The sequence below is a fragment of the Phacochoerus africanus genome, chromosome 6 (assembly GCF_016906955.1).
Source record: "Phacochoerus africanus isolate WHEZ1 chromosome 6, ROS_Pafr_v1, whole genome shotgun sequence".
Classification (NCBI taxonomy): domain Eukaryota; kingdom Metazoa; phylum Chordata; class Mammalia; order Artiodactyla; family Suidae; genus Phacochoerus; species Phacochoerus africanus.
This window is the reverse complement of record NC_062549.1, coordinates 579,869-600,208: the sequence shown is the minus strand read 5'-3', so window position 1 is coordinate 600,208 and position 20,340 is coordinate 579,869. Positions and strand designations below refer to the sequence as shown.

General features: G+C 60.6%; 1 protein-coding gene across 12 annotated transcripts in view; it reads left to right on the top strand.

The window, feature by feature from the left end:
• MROH1 (maestro heat like repeat family member 1) overlaps positions 1-20,340 on the top strand; it is a 70,701-nt gene that overhangs the window by 10,574 nt on the left and 39,787 nt on the right. For all 12 annotated transcript variants that reach the window (XR_007135636.1, XM_047785484.1, XM_047785485.1 and 9 more), the window contains 9 exons: positions 798-943; positions 8,130-8,261; positions 8,599-8,761; positions 8,973-9,071; positions 13,793-13,944; positions 14,512-14,652; positions 14,882-14,974; positions 17,305-17,383; positions 17,546-17,659. Coding sequence is in view for 11 of the 12 variants with exons in the window: in XM_047785484.1 (XP_047641440.1) it covers positions 798-943; positions 8,130-8,261; positions 8,599-8,761; positions 8,973-9,071; positions 13,793-13,944; positions 14,512-14,652; positions 14,882-14,974; positions 17,305-17,383; positions 17,546-17,659 (1,119 nt within the window). In the remaining variant the exon portion in view is untranslated. The remainder of the gene's footprint in view (positions 1-797; positions 944-8,129; positions 8,262-8,598; positions 8,762-8,972; positions 9,072-13,792; positions 13,945-14,511; positions 14,653-14,881; positions 14,975-17,304; positions 17,384-17,545; positions 17,660-20,340) is intronic.

The following is a 20,340-nucleotide window of genomic DNA, read 5'->3' as shown; positions in this document are numbered from 1 at the left end:
GAAAGCTCTTGTCTCTGCAGGTGCTGATGCCGAGGTGGCAGATTGGCCGCAGGCCTGGTCTGCCGTGGGGGTGGCGTTTCCTGCGCACAAGGGGCAGCGTGCTCTGGGTGGGAGGGTCCCTGTGCCTTCACCCCTTCCTACAAAAGCCCCAGGAACAGTGTCCACTCTGACTGATCACTCCACCCGCAGCCAGAGCCAGCTGTTTGCGGAGGGCGTGGCCCAGGGTGGCGTCCCTGCCTCATGGGGCTCCATCCTCAGGGGCCAGGATCTGCAGGCCACTGGCAGGCACCATGCCTGGAGCTCTTGGGACACTGGGGATGGTGGGGTCCTGTCCAGGGGGTGTGGAGCAGAAGAGGCCTGGCTCCAGTGTGGGGAGTGGCCGGGTGAAGAGGAGTCTCCCACAACAGCCAGTGGGACTGGGCACTGCCCAGTAAGCACAGGGCAGCGTGGGCCAGGGTGCCACCCAGGGCAGCTTCCCACAGGGCCCTGAGCCTGCACCCTCTGCCTTTTATAGGAGCGCAGGTCCATTGGGGCGGCGGACAGGGAGCAAACGCAGCCTGGGTCGGAGTAGACGTGGCCTCAGAGCGGGTGGCCAGTGGGTCCCAAAGACCCCTGCAAGCCAGGTGGAGGGAGGGGTGGGTGTGCGAGCCTAGCTCAGGTACACGGGGCTGGGACGTGCCAGGTGGCCAGACCGGTGGGGTCCAGAGGCCGCAGGCTGGGTTGGGTCCTCAGAGGCTGAGGTGGCAGTGCTGGGGAGGTGCTGGGCCTGACCGAATGCCCGGGGTTTGTCACTGCAGGGCTGTCCACCATCCTGCTGGATGCCATCACCGACAAAGACCCTCTGGTGCAGGAGCAGGTGTGTGGGGCCCTGTGCGCCCTGGGAGAGTCACGGCCTGAAGAGGTGCTCCTCGCCTGTGCGGAGCACCTGCGCCAGCATGAGAAGGTATTGCTACGCTTCCGCTTCCGGGGGCGGGGCTGCGGGACCTGCGGGAGGCGGGGGCTGTGGAGCGGGGCTGCCTTGGCCGGAAAGTCGCAGCTGCAAGTCCGAGCCCCCTCACGTCAGGCACGTCCAGCAACAGATGACCCACTTTGTCTTGTGGTCTGCGGGTTGGTCCCGTCGTGGGGGCACTCGGGCGGTCGCCACTGCAGCGTCCAGCTGCTCGCGCCAGAGGCTCAGGGCCGCCCTCCGCTCGCGCTCCCCCGCGCTCACCTGTTGGAGACTCGGTGGCTCTCGCTGGCAGCCAGGAGCTGTGTAACTGGAGCGGGTGCGAGGCCAGCGTGGGCCGTGCGCAGTGGGCCAGGGCCTCCGCCGCGGCCCTTCCGCAGCTGCTAGCTTGGCAGCTCGCATTCGGCTGTGGTTCTACTGAGTCCGGCCCTGCAGAGACGGCTGAGCACCCATTGGGGCAGAAGGGGCTGGGGGCCAGCGCCCCCTCTCCTGGCCCTCGGCTCTATGGGTCTGTGACATTGTTAGCTCCCCGTTGTAGGAAATGCTCCTGCACCCTTTCCGTTTTCCCCAGGGTGTGGTCTGGGCTCATTCCTGGAAGTTAGACGTGCAGGCTGAGACGACCATTTTTCTTTGTTCTACTTGACAAGTAAAAAGGGGTCTCTGTGCAGTCTGGGTTCTTTCTCTCTCACCCGTCACCCGCTTCTCCTGGGGAGACGGCCCCACGCTGCTGCGTGACCACGGGGCCGATGCTGCTGCTGCTGCGGCTTTATGGCATCTCCCCTTGTAGCGAGGGTCTCCCCCGGCCCCACCGGCGGGCCTCTCATGTTTGCGTGGGACGCGGGACTGCTGAGGGGACTGTGAGTGGAGAGGGACCGTTCCTAGGTTAGGTGGGGCACGTGCGTGTCCACGGCAGCTGCTCTTCGGCCCACGGGCTGGGCAGGGTGTATGTGCTCGGAGTGGGGCCCTTCTCCTCACAGCTGCGCGGCTGCACGGCTCCAGCTCCATGATGTGCGGAACTCAGCGTCTGATGGGTAGACAAAGCCTAGGGCTGCCCGGGCTGTTTGAGGGGATGGCCCAAGAATACTAGGGTGGCTAAAAAGCCGTTGCCATTTTTAGCAGTTCACAGGAAAATTGAAGTGTGCTTGTGTCCGTCAGTTTCTAGCTCATTTTTTTGCTTTTACCCCTTTTCTAGCTTTTTTAGTTTGACAAACTCCCTTCGCAGTGGGGTCTTGATAGCAAATGCTCGAGGAGGCGGGAGCTCCGTCCTTTGGCGCGTGACCCTCCCCAGGCAGCGTCCTCCCCCGCCTCTGTGGCCCGGAGCCTTCTGCCACTCACTCGGGTCTCTTCATAACCACACTTTATTGGGCTGCGTCTTAGCGTGCGGGTTTCGGATTCCGCACAGCAATGTGAGACCCAGCAGAGAGGATGACGAGCTCGGCTTAGCCATCCAAGGGCCATGCGCTGCTTTGAGATGCATGTGACACTTTGTAGATTTCAGCTTCTAGGGCCTTCCGGTGCTGCCCTGGGGCACGGGGGCAGGGTTGCTGCCTCGCCAGCTGGAGGGGGTCTGTGCTGCTGGACAGTGGTGGGCCACACGGCTTTGGACAGATCCCGTCTCATCCCTAGTGGCCACAGCTCAGCAGAGAGCAGGTGCACATGGAGCAGGCAGGCCCTTCACAAGCGGTCTGGGGAAGAAAAGGCAAAAATGGCTGTTTCAGTGCCCCCAGGCTACTGCGAGACAACGCCGCCCATTGGGTGGCTTATCAACAGCAGACTTGCATTCCTCACAGTTCTGGAGGTGGGACGTCTTAGGAGTGAGGCGCTGGCAGAGTCAGGGCCTGGTGAGAATTCGCTGCCTGGCTCGGAGACAGAAGTTACCTCCTGTGTCCACCTGGCCGGCGGGATGAGGGGGCTTTTTCTGGGGCCTTTTGCAAGGGCACGAGTCCCATTCACGAGGGCCCACCTCCTCACATCATCCTGCAGATGCCCAGCTGGCTTGGGCCTCTGAGCAGACCGGTCAGCTCCCGGGGCACGGGGAGAGGGCAGCAGGGGCGTGGCCTCACTGGCAACCCGCCAACGCATCAGCACCGTGGAGCTGAAAATCTCACACCACCCGCTGTGGGCTGGCGTCAGCAGCAAGAGCTGCCCGGTTCAGTTCCTGCTGTGCTAACGCAACAAGGGGCTGCGGCCGCGCGGCTCGGCGTCGGGGCCTGGTGAGCCCTGACTGAAAGCCGCCTCCGTCAGAGGGAGCACGCCGCGCCTCCTTTCAGTGTGGTTGCTCTTCGGCTCACCGAACTCGCAGGAGCCACGTAAAGTGGAAATAAAACCTGGCCTCTAAAAAGAAGCAGCTCTTGCAATCTCTGTCAAAATCCCAGTAACGTTTTCTTCAGAAATAGAAAAACCCATCCCAAAATTCTTTTTTTTTTTTTGCCATTTCTAGGGCCACCTCTGTGGCACATGGAGGTTCCCAGGCTAGGGGTCGAATCAGAGCTGAGACGCCGGCCTACACCACAGCCACAGCAACATGGGATCCGAGCCACGTCTGCGACCTACACCACAGCTCATGGCAACGCCGAATCCTTAACCCACGGAGCAAGGCCAGGGATCGAACCCGCAACCTCATGGTTCCTAGTTGGATTCGTTAACCACTGAGCCACGATGGGAACTCCCAACCCCAAAATTCTTATGGAATCTCTAGGGACCCTGAATAGCCAAAACATTCCTGAAAAAGAAGAACAAAGCTGGAGGACTCACAGTTCCTCGTGGCAAAATCTACTTTAAAGCTATAGTCATCAAACCAGTGTGGCACTGGCAGAGAGAGAGACATACAGACCAACGGAAGAGAAGAGAGAGCCCAGAAGTGAACTCTCACATACACGTTCAAGTGCCTTTCAGCAAGGCTACCAAGGCAGTTCAATAGGGAAAGGATAGGTTTTTTTCCTACAGATGCTGCTGGGAAAACTGGACATCCATTTGCAGAAGAATGAAGTTGGCCCCCTACCTCCCGCCACACACAAAAATTAACCCCTAAGGGATCAAAGACCTAAACGTAAACCCTCAAACTGTAAAAGTCTTAGAAGAAAACGTGGGACGAAAGCTCCAGGACGCTGCAGTCGGCAGTGAGTTCTTGGATATGACGCTAAATGTATAACCCACAAGAGAGAAAGGAGCGAGTTCTCAATGGATCTGCGGTGTCTTGGGAGCACTGGGACACGGGTTTGATCCCCGGCCCAGCACGGTAGGTTAAGGATCTGGCTTGGCTGCAGCTGTGGCTTAGGTCACAACTACGGCTCCGATCTGATCCCTGGCCCAGGAATTACATATGTGTGGGGAGGCCAAAAAAGAAAAAAAGAGAGAAAGTAGATAAATTGGACTTCCTGAAAACTTTAATAATTGACATCCAAAGATACTATCCATAAAGGAAAAAGGCAGCCCACAGAACGGGAGAACATATTTCCAAATCATACTTCTGAGAAGGGAGTAATGTCCAGAATATATAGAGAACTCCTAAAACTCAACACCAAAAAACCCAAACAAACTGGTTCAAAAATGGGCAAAGGACTTGGATAGACGTTTCTCCAAGAAGGATGCTCAGATGGCCAATGAGAACATGAAAAGGTGCTCAGCATCACTAGTCCTCGGGGAAATACAGCTCAGCGCTTTACTGAAACACCCCCTCACACCATTCAAGACGGCTACTGTCAAACCCAGAAAGGAGTCCCCTGTGGCGCGGTGGGTTGGTGACCCGGCTTGTCTCTCTGGGCTTGGCAGTTCCATCTCCAGTCTGGCATAGGTCGCAGCTGCAGCTCGGATTTGATCCCTGGCCCTGGGATTTCCATATGCCATGGGTGTGGCTGAAAAAGGAAAAAAATGAAAAATAAACCAAAAACTCCGCAGAGAATAACCAGCGTGTCGAGGTTGTGGAGAAGCTGGAGACCTGGCACGGGGGGCTTCGGACGCTGCAGCGGCTGCGTCGCACATCTCAGACGGTCTTCAGAGCCACGAATAGAGTTAGCCTCCCCCCAGCACTCCCACCTCTGGATCGGTACCCAAAATAACGGACAGCGAAGTGTCAAAGAGACATTTCCCAGCAGCATTAATCACATCAGTCAGAGGGTGAGTGCAACCTCGGTGCCCGTCGTGGGTGGAGGGGTGGAGGGCTGGGGGGATAAACACAACGTGGCCCAGCAATAAAACGAGATCTTCGGCTTTCAAAGCAGGTGCATTCTGACACCTGCTGCAACAGGGATGAAGCCTGAGGCCCCTGTGTCCCTGGACGAGGCCCGTCACAGAAGGACAGATACTGTGTGGTTCCACACGTGTGAAGTGCTTAGGACGGTCAGATTCGCAGACGGAAAGTGGAAAAGCGGGTGCCAGGGGCTGCGAGGAAGGGAGCGGGGAGCTGGTGTTTAAGGAAGACAGAGTCTCGGTTTTATAAGAGTTGACGAGAGCTGTGGTGGGTGGTGGGTGGGCCGGCCACACCGCAAGCGGAAAGTATCAACACCACCGACCGGGTGCTGAAAACGGTTGGGTGGTAAACTTTGTGTTTATTTTAACACCAGTTCAAAAAGTGAAAGAACGAAACAAGCCAGCAGCTGAGAGTGACCCCATCAGCAGGACATTTGTGCTTTCCCAGCTGGAAGCTGCATGTTTTTACTTCAGGTGCTTTGTCACCATGTTCCCTTTCCAGTGACACGAGGCTTTCCTTGAAGAAGAATTCTCCATGAATGGGGACCTTGCCCAACTGTAAATGGAGGTAGGGTTTTCAAAATGCAGCACTTACAGGAGGTCCCGCTGTGGTGCCGGGGGCTCGGTGGGTCTCTGGAGCCCTGGGACGCAGGTTGGATCCCTGGCCGGGCGCAGTGGGTTAAGGATCTGGCATTGCAGCAGCTTCCGCGTAGATCGCAATTGGGGCTCAGATCTGATCCCTGGCCCAGGAACTCCACGTGCCACTGGGCAGCCAACAAAGAACAACAGCATTGATGACGACAAAATCCAGTGCTTACAGCCTTCAAACTAGAATTCAAACCAAATCCTAGAACACAGGTAGCACATGGACAATAATTTAAAAAATGGATAGATTCCTGTGTCATGTTTTTTAGGAAGTGCGTCTTTCTTGTGGGTACCCAGGTTTTCCAGTTCCGTAGCCCGCCCAGCCTCCCTGACCCCTTGAGCTACTTTGTCACACTGCCCTCGGGCTGGTCGGCCACGACGTGTGACTGACGGGCCGTGAGCGGAAGCCGCAGAACCTCTGTGCCAGGAATCCGTCTCTTCCTTTTGGTTTTCTGGAGGAAAGAAAGCAAAGGTCCTCTCCCGGCGTCTTCATACGAGGAAGGAACGCGGAAGCCGCTCAAAGTGGGTAGATGGTGCCCTCTGAGGTGTTTGCCAGGCGAAGAACCAAACAGCAAAGGACTTAAGAAGGAAGTAATGAGGCCAAATCAAGTGGGGTCTGGGTTCCAGTGCTTCTCAGAGCCGCTCCTCCCAGCTCAGCCGTGGTTCTGCTCGTGCTGCTTAAATAAAATCATACCATCTACATTCACTTTCCATTTCCCCCAAATTCTTTCACCTTCCAAAGAAAAAGTGGCTCCAGTGCAGGCCGTGCCTCTCAGAGCCCCCCCAGCTGGGCAGGAAGGGCTCCCAAAGAGCCAGCTCATCTCCTACTTGTGAAGAGTGTCAAGTTAATAAAACCCGAAATACCATTTTATCGTCAGGGTTAGAGCCGAAGTGCAGAGCAGCCCGCTCGCAGAGGCCTGGAGGGGAGAGCTTGGTCCCAAGCCGAGGGGCCATCACTATTGCCGCAAAGACCCGCCACCCTCCAGGATGCCTGGAAGGCGTCATAAAACTGAGAAAACAGGAGTTCCCGTCGTGGCGCAGTGGTTAACGAATCCGACTAGGAACCATGAGGTCGCGGGTTCGGTCCCTGCCCTTGCTCAGTGGGTTAACGATCCGGCGTTGCCGTGAGCTGTGGTGTAGGTTGCAGACGCGGCTCGGATCCTGCGTTGCTGTGGCTCTGGCATAGGCCGGTGGCTACAGCTCCGATTCGACCCCTAGCCTGGGAACCTCCATATGCCGTGGGAGCGGCCCAAGAAGTAGCAACAACAACAAAACAACAACAACAACAACAAAAGACAAAAAGACCAAAAAAAAAAAAAACTGAGAAAACAGAGCCGGATCGGAAGCTTTCCCCAGGGTTCAAACCACGGCAGGTTTCGTGCGAACTGTTAGGGTACGCAGGGTGTGGACGACCCACGCTGGCTTCTCCAGGAACGGATCCCGCAGCCAGCAGGGCCTGCGCGGCTGAGCGGTGTGTGCCACACCCTCAGCAGGTGGGCCGTGGCCAAGTGCGGCCGGTGGTTTGGGCTGCGGGAGCTGCTGGACTCTCTGTCCAGACGGCTCTGGGCGCGCCGTGGGCATCCCGTCCACCCGAATGGTGTCTGGACCACACACGCGGCTTTCCTCGCCGGGCTGGTGCCAAGGCCTCTTCTCCTGCACGGGACACTGCTGACGGGTCCACTGCAGACTCTCGTGCGCCTCTAGTGGCTCTAGTGGCCTCCGGGAGGAGCGTGGCGGGCGCGTTGTCAGGAGGGACTCTCACCCACGGCCCCCCGCACCCTTTGCTCAGGCCCGGGCACCTTTGCAGGGAGCAGCCAGGCCGAGTCGCACTTTCTCGTCTTTTTCCTCCCGTCACTCGGGCTCTGTCCTGTCCCAGCCTGGGCCCCGGGCCCTCCAGCTGCTTGGACGTTGTGGCCCCTTGTCTGCACCCCGCCTCCTGCCCCGGCCTCTCCATTCCCAGGGCAGGAGGGGCCTGAGGCCCCTCTGGGTCTTTCCTGCCCCCACTCCAGCCCCCGTGAGACGCAGGGACTCCCTTGGCTGGGCTCTGCTCTCCTCTGGGCTTCCTGGCACTGCAGGGAGGTGCCCCGCTTGCTTGCCCGCTCTCCTGTGTTGGTGCAGCTCCCGCTGCCACCTGCATGTCTGCAGGTAGGGCCAGGGCGACGGGGCCAGGTAGGGTCACGGTGGAGAGGTGGCTGAGGAGAGTGCTGCCTGGGACCTGGGGGGCGCGGCCCAGAGGCTGTCATTTGGCATTTACGCCCCAGAGGGTGGAGCCCTGTCATAAGCCTGGTGGGAGCCGTGGGAGCCAGCGGGTCCTGGCCTTCCTGGAGCTCCGGGCACTCTGCCTCCTCAGCTGGCGCACCCCTACCGGACCATGATCCTGAGGGCGGTGGAGACGGTCGTGAGCAGCCGCATCGGCGAGCTGGACAAGGACGTGGCCAGGACCACCATCCTCCTGGCCTCCGGCGAGATGACCAGAGCCAAGGTCTGTGGGCACCTGCCCTTGCCTGCCGAGGCCTCAGGACTGCCGCCCCCCCCCCCCCCCCCCGGTCCTGCGGGAGCCCTGCCTGCCTTTCGGCGTGGGGAGCTCACCTGCCATCTCAGATGGAAACCGAAGCACGTCGCCCAAGCGCAGGGCAGCCGTGGGGTGTCGGGCGGGGGGGGGGGCGGGGGCTCAGCATGGGGCCCTGCAGCGCCGCCTTAAAACAACTTGCCCTCGGTCCTCACTGAGAGCAGAGTGTCTCACTGCTGCCTCTTGGGTGACTTCGGGGCGAGGTCCTGCCTCCTTTGTTCAGGGCGTCAGTTCAGATTTTGGGGTGCAGGAACTGGTTTGCGACTGGCAGCAGGCCGCCAGCAACGTCCTTGTGGCGCTGGGGAAGCGTTTCGTCGGCAAGGTGATGGAGGAGATGCTGAGCAAGTTCCAGCCCGGGCTCCTGCCGCACTATTTTGTGGTGCAGACGCTCGCCAACCTCTCCGTGTCCAATGGTAGGTGGCAGCCGGCGCCCCTCCACCCGCGCTCTCAGCGGCCCTGAGGACCCGAGAGCCGCACTGGCGCCTCGGTTCCTGGTGTGCCGCGCACCCTAGTCTGTGCAGAAGGGGCTCGAGGCCTGCGGCACTCGGCACTCGCCGTCTGTCTCCCGGGGCCCCGGGGGGCGGGGCGGGGGCGGGGCCCGCGTGACGCGCCCCCGTCTTGCAGCGTTCGGCACGGTGCCCTTCCTGACGTCCATCCTGAGCACCATGCTTCCCATGCTGAGCCTGGCCAAGCACGACTCCATGAGGGTGGTGTTCTGTTTCGGTGAGAGGGCGCCTCTGGGGGCAGGTGGTGTGTCTGCGGGGCAGGGGCTGGGTGCTGCCGGCTTCCACCTGGGCCTCTTGTCTCTAGTGCCCTTGGGGCGGGTGGGCCGGGGCCGTGGGTCCTTTAAGCTGCAGGAGGAGGGCGGGACCTTCAGAGGGGGGCTGGCTGCAGGCGTGGGCTCTGGGTGGGCCCTGCTGCAGGGAGAGACCTGGCCTCTGCCCTCTGACTGCTTTTCTCTGCTGCTGGGCACCCCTCCCCCGCCCGAGACCGAGCGCTGCAGTCCCCTGTGGCCTCGGCACCTGCTGGGGGCAGGAAGAGGCATGGGCAGCGCAGCCCCTTCCCGCCCTCTCCCTGCCCTTGCTGGAAGAGTGGCCTTTCCCTGGCATGTGGCCCTCGTGTGCCTGGGCAGGGGCAGCGCCTCACCACCGGGCCCCAGGTGGAAGGGAGGGCGTGCCTGGGGAGGAGGGTAGGGTCGGGAAGCATGGAGGCTGTGGGGCCCGGGCCTGCTCTAGCGGCCGTCACATTGCCCTTGTCCTCGACTTCCTGGTGTCCCCAGCGTCCCCATCAGTCTCAGGAAGACCACTGGCTGGTACTGAGGGAGGGAGAGGGAGCACCTGGGCCGCCCGAGGCCCCAATGAGGAGGGGACCCTTATGAATCCTCAGCCCAGCCGGTTTCAGGCTCCTGGGCTTCTGGGCGACCAGGCTAGGAAGGATATGGTGAGGGCGCGGCTGCAGCGGGCAGGGGCCTGGTGATGGGTGTGGTTACAGCAAAGGGGCGTGGCTGCACTGGCCTAGGGTTTGGGGGTACCTGGGTGCAGGGTTGGTGTTTGGGGAGCCATCCCTGGAGGCTCCCCATCCTGTATACACCTGAGGACTTCCTAGCTGGGCCTAGAGCTTTGGGCCCCAACCCAGTGTATTCACAGTGGCTTTAGGTTCAGGGGTCCCCTGCTGTCAGGGGCTCAGGGCGGGTTCCCCGTATCGGCTCCTCCCACCAGCAGATGATGGCAGGTTGCTTGGGTCAAATGACCTAGTTTTGGCTAAAAGGGGAATTTATGACAGGATCCCCAAGCAGCTGAACCGGGAATTGCCGCTGAGCTGGACATGCAGGAACAGGACACAGAAGGGACAGAGGCAGAGGTGTGAGCCTTAGGTGTGCCGAAGCCAGGCCAGGGGGAGCGTGGGTGGGGGAGTGACCAGCTTAGGACACTGTGTGTTTCGCCTGGTGGGGGGGTCAGAAGAACCGTGTTGCAGCTGAGCTTGGTTGTGGCCAGACAGCCTCTGGGGGGCACTGGTGTCGCTCCTGGGAGGGCTGAGGCTCTGCGCAGGCACCAACTTGCAGGTCTTCTTTTTTTTTTTTTTTTTTTTTTTTTAAGCTGAGCCTCGCCTGCAACATACGGAGGTTCCCAGGCTATGGGTTGAATGGGAGCTACAGCTGCCGGCCTACGCCACAGCCATAGCAATGCCAGATCCAAGCCGTGTCTGAGACCTACACCACAGCTCACGGCAGCACTGGATCCTTAACCCACTGAGCGAGGCCAGGGATTGAACCTGTGTCCCCGTGGATGCTAGTCAGATTCATGTCCTCTGAGCCATGGCGGGAACTCCCTGACTGGCAGTTCTGAAGCTCTTGGACCGCCCTTCACAGCCCTTGAGGGCCTGCACTTGTCACCCTTGGGTGTCTTGTGTGTGAAACAGGCGGGTGGGCCAGCAGACACTGCCTCAGGCCGCCTTCCCACTGAGGTGGGCATTCCTTGCCACCGGTGGAACATTCGGTGTCTGTGGTTGGAGGAAAAGGTGGTCCTGCCCCCCAGAGTGGCCTTGGTCAGGGCGGGAGAGTCAAGGTCAGCCCATCAGTGTGGGGGTGGGGGGCACGAGGGGGCTGAGCCCTCCTTCCTTCCAGACAGCCTCCGGTTCCAGCCAGACCCGGGTCCACTGCAGGAAGGAGGCACGAGTGGGCAGTGGCACTGGGCCAAGGACAGGAGTGGGCCAAGGACAGGAGTGGGCCAAGAACGATCGAAGGTTCCTGTCCAGCTTGCAGGGCGCTGGGGCCAGGCAGGGGGTAAGCAGGGAGGAAGGCCCCAGAGACAGGGTTGACATGCCCCGGACGGCAGGGTGCACGGTGGGCCGGGCCACACTGTCCAGCACCAGCAGGCACAGAAACCCCTGCCCACAAGGAAAGTCTGATGGGAGAGGCAGCAGCAAAACAAGCAGAAAGCCAGGCTTGGGGGAAGCAGACAGTTCAGGGAGAAGAAAATAGGCAGGAAGGACAATCTGATTAGCCTCCCCAGGGAGGTGGGAGAGACACGTGGAGAAACAGGAGCACGTCCATGAAGCAGCTACATTCAGAGAATGAAATTAAGCTTTTGGAAGTTAAAAAACGATGAAAATGGACGAGAAGGTCCTCAAAAAAATAGAGCACAAGTGCAAACATATGAAAGGTAGGAGAGAAAGAAAGAATTCGCAGGCCAGGCCCTCAGGCTGGCATTCAAAGAGGACTCCCCAGACAGGCGAAGGGAGACAGCGGGGTGGGGCAGCTGGGACTCACCCTGGCAGAGAAGCTACCCTGGCAGAGGAGCTGTGACGGGTGGAGAGGCTCTCTGAGCACCACCCCAGGAAGCCCCCCTCCCCCGGAAGCGGCCCAGAAGCAGGCCAAGGAGGGAGGACAGCTTTGCCTTCCCCCGCTCATCTGGAGCCCCCGAAAGCTCTGAGGGAAGCCCAGCTGCTGTCTGAGCAGGAGGGTGGAATAGAGACTTTTTAAGAAGCAGGGATCAGGAGTTCCCGTCGTGGCGCAGTGGTTAACGAATCCGACTGGGAACCATGAGGTTGCGGGTTCGGTCCCTGCCCTTGCTCAGTGGGTTAAGGATCCGGCGTTGCCGGGAGCTGTGGTTTAGGTTGCAGACGCGGCTCGGATCCCATGTTGCTGTGGCTCTGGAGTAGTGCGATGGCTACAGCTCCGGTTTGACCCCTAGCCTGGGAACCTCCATATGCCGCGGAAGCGGCCCAAAGAAATAGCAAAAAGACAAGAAAAAAAAAAAGGAGCAGGGATCAGGGAGTTTTCGTGGTGGTTCAGCAGAAATGAACCCAACTCATATCCATGAGGATCCGGGTTCGATCCCTGGCCTCACTCAGTGGGTTAAGGATCCTGTGTTGCTGCGGCTGTGGCTCCGATTTGACCCCTAGGCTGGGAACCCCTGTAGGCCGCAGGTGTGGCCCTAAAAAGAAAAAAAGAGAAAAGAAAAAAGGAAGTAGGATCAGGAAGGGCGCAGCCCTGTGTGGCCAGGAGAGCCCAGGATGTGTGTGTGGCAAGGAGTGTGGAGGTCGCCTGCGACTTGTGCCACAGCAGCAAGGAGACCCTGTGAGCTCCGGAAACAGCCGTGGGGGGCGGGGGGGGGGGGGGCTGGCCCCGCCCGGGGACGAGGGGAGGAACCGAGGGGAGTTCCCCGGCAGGCAGGGTGTTTACCTAGAGAAAGAGCTACACCCCTGTTTGCTTCTGGTGGGGGGGGGTTGGGGGAGGGGAGGGGTGCGGCCAATGGAACCTGGGGACAGATTCGGGCTGGGTCCTGCTTCAGGCGCGTAGTGGCCCATTACCCTGGAAGACCATCCCGTGCCACAGGCCGGGGAGCCCTGGTCAGCCTGGCCAAGGCAAAAGCCTAGGACAGCTGGGTGCAGGGACAGGACGGGGCTGAGGGCTCGGGGCCCCTGCAGCCCCGGTTGTAGCTGCCGTGTGGCAGGGAGGGGACCAGAGCCCACCTAGGCAGGCCTTCCAAGGCCGGTTCTCAGTGGCAGGGCGGCTAGGGACCCAGAAACCCCCTGCCATGGGTTCCAGGAGGTCGTTTTCCTTCAGAATTTCTTCACGTTCTCTCCTGAGCAGTTACGACCGTGGGTGTAGACAGAGGGTTAGGGTTTGTTCTTTCTGTTGACTTGGAAGCCTGGGCTGAGAAACTGGCCTTGCGAGCGGGCCTGTCTACTCAGGTGTCAGATCCCCGGCTCTGAGGTGGTCTCACTCCCTGCCCCAGCCCCGGCCTGGGGGCTCGGCTCTGCCCCCCTCAGCCTGGCGCCTTCCCCTCGTCTCAGGTCCCTGCCCCCAGGTCTCCTTCCTGCGTGTGCTGGGGGCCCCATGCCTGCCTGGCACTGCGGCCCTTGAAAGCGTGTGACGTTTGAGCCTCAGAGCAGAGGTGGACACAGGGGCCAGGTGGGCTGGGCATGGTGGCCAGAGGACATTTGGGGAGGTTGGCGCCAGGTGTACCAGTGCCAGGACTGCCGTAACCACAAGCACGGCTGGGGGTCGGTCTGGGCCACCGCAGTGGGCTCTGCACGGCTCCGGAGGCCGGGATTTGGAGACCAGGTGCTGAATCCTCCCAGGCCTCCCCTGGCGTCGTGGCCTGAGGCAGCATCACTGCAGTGTCTGCCTCTGTCCCCCCCCAGTCTTGTCCCCCTGCGTCCATCTGTCTTCCTGCTGGCTGTGGGGCCCAGCCCACTGTGACCTCATCTTAACTGATTGCATCTGCAAAGACCCGGTTTCCAAAAAAGGTCACGTTCTGAGGTTCTGCCAGGTGCAGGAGTTTTGGGGACCTTTCACCCCACCAGTCCTGTCATCCCGAGCTTGGTCTGGGTGCTCGGAGGGCGTCTTGTGGGCGGGTGTGGGGGTTTCCAGGGGCGGCAGTGTTGCAAGTGTGTGCAGCTGTTGGCTGCAGCTGCTCTCTGCCGCGGGGCCCTTGCAGCTCTGCAGCGCTTCAGCGAGAGCACCCTGGAGTACCTGGCCAACCTGGACCAAGCCCCAGACCCCACAGTCAGGAAAGATGCCTTCGCCACCGACACCCTCAGCGCATACGATATCCTCTTTCACCAATGGCTGCAGAGCCGGGAAGCCAAGGTGCGGCTGCCCCTGCGGCCCTTAGGAAGCTGTGGCCTCGCCTTCCCAGCTGTCCTCTCCTGCCCCTCCCGCCCCCGGCCTGGCCTGCCGCCGGGTCCCGCTCCAGTCACCTGGGTCTCTGCTGTCAGCCTGTCCTCTGCGCGTGGGGGGAGGATGGATCTGTCGACGTGCCCCCCGCCCCCCGCCCCCCCGCCGGCACTGTGCTCAGGAGCCGAGGGAGGGGGTCTCCGCCGCAGGTCCCCACAGAGCGGGGCTTGTTTCTGAGGCCCAGACGCACAGACGCCCTTTCCCTCCTGCGGCCCCAGCACCGGCTGCGTCCTGGCCCTGACCTTAGCCTCCGACCTCTCCCCGCGGGACCCGCTCCCTGGGCCCCTTTAGGGACCCCCGCGCACGGTAAGCGGGTCCCCGGTGTCCAGCCTGGGGGCCCCGCTGTGAGGCGCGCCGTCTCGGGGTCTGCCCCCCTCAGCCTGGGCTCTTGGCGAAGGGGCTCTTTACCCATTTCTGCCGTTCGCTGCGGGCGTTGCCGTGCTGGTCTGGACGCCGGTGCCTGCCGCTGTCTCCTCCCAGCTCCGGCTCGCTGTGGTGGAGGCCCTGGGGCCCATGAGCCACCTGCTGCCCAGCGAGAAGCTGGAGGAACAGCTGCCCAAGCTCCTGCCTGGGGTCCTCGCCCTCTACAAGAAACACGCCGAGACCGCCCACATGTCCAAGGTGCGCGGGTGGGGGCAGCCCGGGGGCGGGCAGGCTCAGCGGAGCATGTGGACCGCCCTGCATGGCCTGGCAGCCTGGGGACCCAGGGCCACCTGGCCTCACCGGCGCCCCCGTTCCCGATCCCTCCCCTCCCCCTCCCCTCTGACCCCAAGGTGGGCTCCGTGTTGGGAGGCTCCCCTCAGCTGCGGGTGGGACTGATAGTGTCTCCTCTCCTCCCTGCCACGAGCAGAGCCTGGCCCAGATCCTCGAGGCGGCGGTGAGCGTGGGCAGCCGCACGCTGGAGGTCCAGCTCGACTCCGTCCTGGCTGTGCTGCACGCTCAGGTGGGTCCTGGTCTGGGTGGGTGCGCAGGGGGAGGGGCTGGGGCCGAAGCGCATTTGAGGGCAGCCCTGGCCATGCAGCTGCTCAGCACTGGCCCCGAGAGGGACACAGGACACCTGCGTGCCGGTGGCAAGAGCAGGCAGCCAGCAGGACAGGGGCAGTGGCTGGGGTGTCTCCTCCGCCTGTGGGTGCCTGAGAGCCCCTGCACAAGCAGAGCAGGGGAGGGTCCTGGAGGCTCTGCAGAGAAACGGCCTCGAGGAGGCTCCTCAGCGTGCAGGCCCCGCCCCCCAGGTCAGATGCGCGGCTTGGAGGTGGTGGGGACGGGAGTTGAGTCCGGAGGACTCTCTAAGTGAGAGAACCTGGGCAGCCGGCTCTTTGTGGCAGAGAAGCAGGGAGCCAGGCACTGCCCACACCCTGCCCGCCTTCCCCGGCCTGCACCTGCTGCATATCAGCCCTGCCCCAGGCCCGCTGGCCCGAGCCCTCTCCCCCGCACGCACAGACTGCCCGCCACGAGGGGCGGGAGGTCTGCGGTGGAGATGTTAAACACTGAGCTAAGTGTTGTGAGCAATGGCAATGAACTTGAAAAACCATATGAAATGAATAGATTCCTTGAAAGACTTTTAAACATCAAAGTCGGCAGAGGAGACATAGAAAACTGAAAGCAATAAAGAAACGGAAATCGCGTTCCAAGACCTTCCTTCCTTGAAACAGACCCAGGACCACATGGCTTTAAAGTTGAGTTCTACAGGACTTTCGAGGAAGAGCTAACTTCTGCCCTGTGCAGTGGGCTTGGAAATGAGAAAAAAATCCCGGAATTCCCACTGTAACGCAGTGGTAACAAACCTGACTGGCATCCATGAGGACGCAGATTCGGTCCCTGGCCTTGCTCAGTGGGTTAAGGATCCAGCGTTGCCGTGAGCTGTGGTGTAGGTCACAGACGAGGCTCGGATCCTGCGTTGCTGTGGCTGTGGTGTAGGCTGGCAGCTACAGCTCCGATTCCACCCCTAGCCTGGGAACCTCCAGATGCCGTGGGTGCGGCCCTAAAGAGACAGGAAAAAAAAAAAAGAGAAAAAAAGTCCAGAGCCACCTGCTAGATTCTGTGAGGCTCATCTTGATTCCAAATCCAAGGCAGGACCACCCAGGAAACCCTTTGTTCACGTCTGTTAGGTTGAGCTGAGGGTCCTTTACTCAGTGAGGCTCTTGGACCCAAGGCCAAGCGCTCTGTGCTCAGCCCAGGAACTGGGGCTGTTCCAGGCTGACACCTGTCAGCTCACGTCACCATGGAAACAGATGGGGGGAAAGGCTCTGTGAGCGCCGCCGTCAGGGCCGAAAAGGCTTTTGATGAAATTCAGCCCCTGTTTGTCATCTAAATTCTTCGCAACCAGGATTGGAAAGAGGAGTTCCCAGGTGGCCTAGCAGTTAAGGACCCAGCATTGTCACTGCTATGGTGAGAGTTCCATCCCTGGCCCTCCCACTATTGTGTGGCTCTCTTAATGGTATGTTTTTTGCCATGCAAAATTACTTAATTTTTACATCATAATTTATCATCTTTTATAGTTAGCTTTTGTTATGTTTAGAAAAGGCTTTCAAATTCTGCAATTAACTTTTTTTCTTTGCTTTTTTTTGGGGCCGCACCCACGGCATATGGAGGTTCCCAGGGTAGGGGTCCAATTGGAGCTAGAGCTGCCGGCCTACACCACAGCCACAGCAACTCCAGGTCCAAGCCTTGTCTGTGACCTACACCACAGCCCACGGCAATGCCGGATCCCTGACCCACTGAGCGAGGCCAGGGATTGAAGCCACATCCACATGGCTGCTAGTTGGATTCGTTTCCGCTGAGCCACAGCGGGAACTCCCATGCAATGGACTTTTCCTTTCTCCCATTTTCCCCTGTACTTTTATTGTTAAATTCATCTGGAACTTATTTTAGGGAGAGACTGAGAATCCAGTTTTATCTTTTTTCCAGGTGACTACCCACTTGCACTAGTTATCTGCTGCTGTTTGACTGATTACTCCAAAATCTAGTACCTTAAAACGGGGCAGTTTATGATCCCGAGGTCACTGTGGGGTCGGGGAGCGGCTCAGGCCTTGGGTAGAAGGGCCCAGGACAGCGTCCCTTGAGCCCCACCCCCAGGGGCCGTCCATGCTGGGTGTCCGGCCGTCCCCCCCCCCCGCCCCAACTGCAAGGCTGGGCTCAAGTGCCTGGAGCGGAGTGGCCTCCAGTCACAGGGCCAGCGGCCCCTCAGCCAGCAGACAGAGCGCCCATGGGACCTGCACCTGCCTCGCTGCCCCAGACGGGTGTCAGTGACCTGTGTCCCGCGTCCCTGAGCAGGTCTGCGTGCCTGTGGAGTCGTCCAGCCCCCTGGTGATGAGCAACCAGAAGGAGGTGCTGCGCTGCTTCACGGTGCTGGGTGAGTGCACCTCGCGGCGCGGGCACTGGTGGGCTGGGCTCGGCTCGGCTCGGGGCCCTTGCGGAGGGTGCCCGCCCTGCCGTCTCGGGACCTCACGGCTGAGGCCTGGCTGGGGCCAAGGGCCGCTCGTTACGAAGAGGGTCTTGTGTCCTCGCCCTGCAGCCTGCTGCTCGCCTGACCGCCTGCTGGCCTTCCTACTGCCCAAGCTGGACTCCAGCAGCGAGAGGACCCGTGTGGGCACCCTGCAGGTGCTGAGGCATCTCATCAACGCGGCCGGTGAGTGCCCTCGCGGGGCAGAGCCTGAGACGCCCGGGGATTCCCACCCTTTGGGCGAAAGGGGCTTCTTGCTTTGAATGCTTCCAAGAGTTTCCCCAGCCTTCGGTGTCGCAGGATGCCAGACGTTTTGAAAAGTTGCGGGGACAGTGCTCATCTGCCTGCCAGCCGGTGTCTGTCGCTGACCTTGCCCTTGACGGCTGGCCGCAGGCAGAGGGACGCTGCGCCCTGGTCCTGGGCCCGCCGGCCGGTGGCTCGGGGTCTCGCCGAGCTGTCGCGCCGCCTGCCGGCTGTGGCCGCCGCCCGGTGTGGCTCCGGCGCGCTGCGGTCCGCTGTCTCTTCGCCGCGGACCTTTGGGAAGAGGTGGGGCCGGTTCTGCAGGACGCCCCTCAGCTTCTGTGCGTCTGATGGTTTCCTCACAATTCAATGGAAGAATTCGGGCTTCTGGCTTTTTAGGTGAATTTAATCAGCTACGAGCCTGAGCAGTTTTCACATGTGGGTCTGTTTTCCGCGGGGAGTCTCGGCCGCTGACAGTGGCCTTGGGCCGTGGTGGCAGTGATTTTACACGGCAGCGGGCTGTCAAAGCCGAGGAAGAGGAACCGGCGACGGAGATCCCGTGTGGCCCCGGCAGCCTCAGAGCCCTTTCTGGCCCTTCACAGGACCAGTGCGCCCACCGAACAGCGTCCCTGGGCATGGGCAGCGCACAGATTTGGGGGGGGGGACGAGGCAGCCCCCCGGGAGGGACAGGGACGGGGAGAACGGCCGCCCGGACCTCGGCCCAGGTGGCCAGGAGCCTAGGAAGGTGTGGCAGGCAGCCTGCCGGCTCCCAGCAGAAGGCACGCAGACTGGAGGCCATGGGGCTGGGACAGAGAAGGCCCCTGGCAGCCCCCCAGCCTCTTCCCTGAGCCCACGGCGCTCCCGGACCCGAGGGCAAGGAGGTGAAGCCGGGGCCTGTGGGGCTTGTCCGGGCGGTGGCTGGGCCCTGGGCGCCTGCCTGGCTCCCCGACTGGGGTCTCTGTCCTCAGAGGCTCTGCCCTCTGTGCGCCCGACCTGCGTACCTTCCTTGGTTAGCGCTGCCCTCGCCGTGATGCCCCTTGAGTCGCTTGCTGCGCACCTGTGTTTCATTGGTTCCTTTAGCTTCTTTTCTGGTCGTTTACGTAGACGTCAGCGCATCTATGCAGCAGACAGGTTTTTTCCCTAACCAAACAATGTGGTTCAAAACACGCTTCACGTCTGAGTACATCTCGAGAACTTAGTGTCAGCCCAGGCCTGTCTGTCGTGCCTCATGATTTTTATTCCGAAGCTTGTCTCATGCAGAGGGTGTGCACGCCGAGCCGACGCCGTGAGGTCACGGGGCCCACCAGCTGTGAGGACTAGGCCACACCAGAAACCGCCCCGGGGCCTCCTGCGGGGAGCCCGGCCGCACCCAGGGCAGGGTGGCCAGGCTGCGCGGGGTGGGGTGAATCACTGGTTGTCCCCGGGGCGTTCTGTTTGTGACTTGATGGCTCGGGAGGTCCCTCTGAGGGCCTCCCAGTGAACGATCGGGTAGGGGCTGCTTCCTGGCTGTTTCGGTGCAAATATTTTCCTGTCCTTCCGTCGAGGAGCAGTTTCAGGTCCCAAGGAAGGCGTGTGTCCAACTGCAGGGCTAAAGCCTCCTGTTTTCCAGAGTAGCTGTTTCTACCCCGGTTTCCAGCCCGCGCCTGGCACCTCCCACAGCAGCGAGAGTCCTCCTGCTTCACGTCTTTCTCGGCGCTCGTCGGTCTCTTGTTTCTTTCAGGGCCGCACCAGCGGGATATGGAGGTTCCCAGGCCAGGGGTCTCATCGGAGCTGCAGCTGCCGGCCTACACCACAACCTCAGCAACACCGGATCCTAAACCCACTGAGTGAGGCCAGGAATTAAACCCGAATCCTCATGGATACTAGTTGGGTTCTTAACCCACTGGGCCACAACAGGAACTCCTGTCAGTCTTTCATTTTGGCCACTTTTGTGGTGTTTTGTGGTGTCTCACCATTTTATAAAACTATGAAATATATTTATTTTGATTTACAATGAGAAATTTGTTAATAGCTTATTGATCTATCTATCAGAAGTCCTTAAAAATTCTTTTTTCTCGGGGTTCCCATTGTGGCTTATCAGTAACAAACCCGACTACGGTCCATGAAGATCCGGGTTCGATCCTTGGCCTCACTCAGTGGGTTAAGGATCTAGCGTAGGTTGCAGAAGTAGATTGGACCCCATGCTGTGGCTGTGGTGTAGGCCAGCGGCTGCAGCTCCAGTTCTGCCCCTTGCCTGGGAGGTTCCTGGGTATCTGCCAACTGGTGCAGCACTAAAGAGGCAAGAAAGAAAAAACTTTCTCGACGGCTACGAGATTTTCTTCTTTTCTCAACGTTCCTGAGAGATAATTGACACGGAGCGTTGTGTGACTTTGGGGCACACAACCGGCTGGAGGCCGCAGCCTCCTCCGGGGCTGGGGCCTCGGCAGGGCTGCTGTCCCACTGCAGCCCTGCTCTTCATGGAGCTCCTGCCGCATCTGAGCTCCGGGAACCTTCTGGGCACCTTCCAGAGGGCACTGTTACCCTGGGCCAGAAGAGCTGGCTCAGGTGCTGGAACGCCCTCCCTGCAGCAGCACAAGGCGGCAGGCCCAGGGTGCAAACCCAGGCCGGGCTGGACCAGGCTGGCTGCT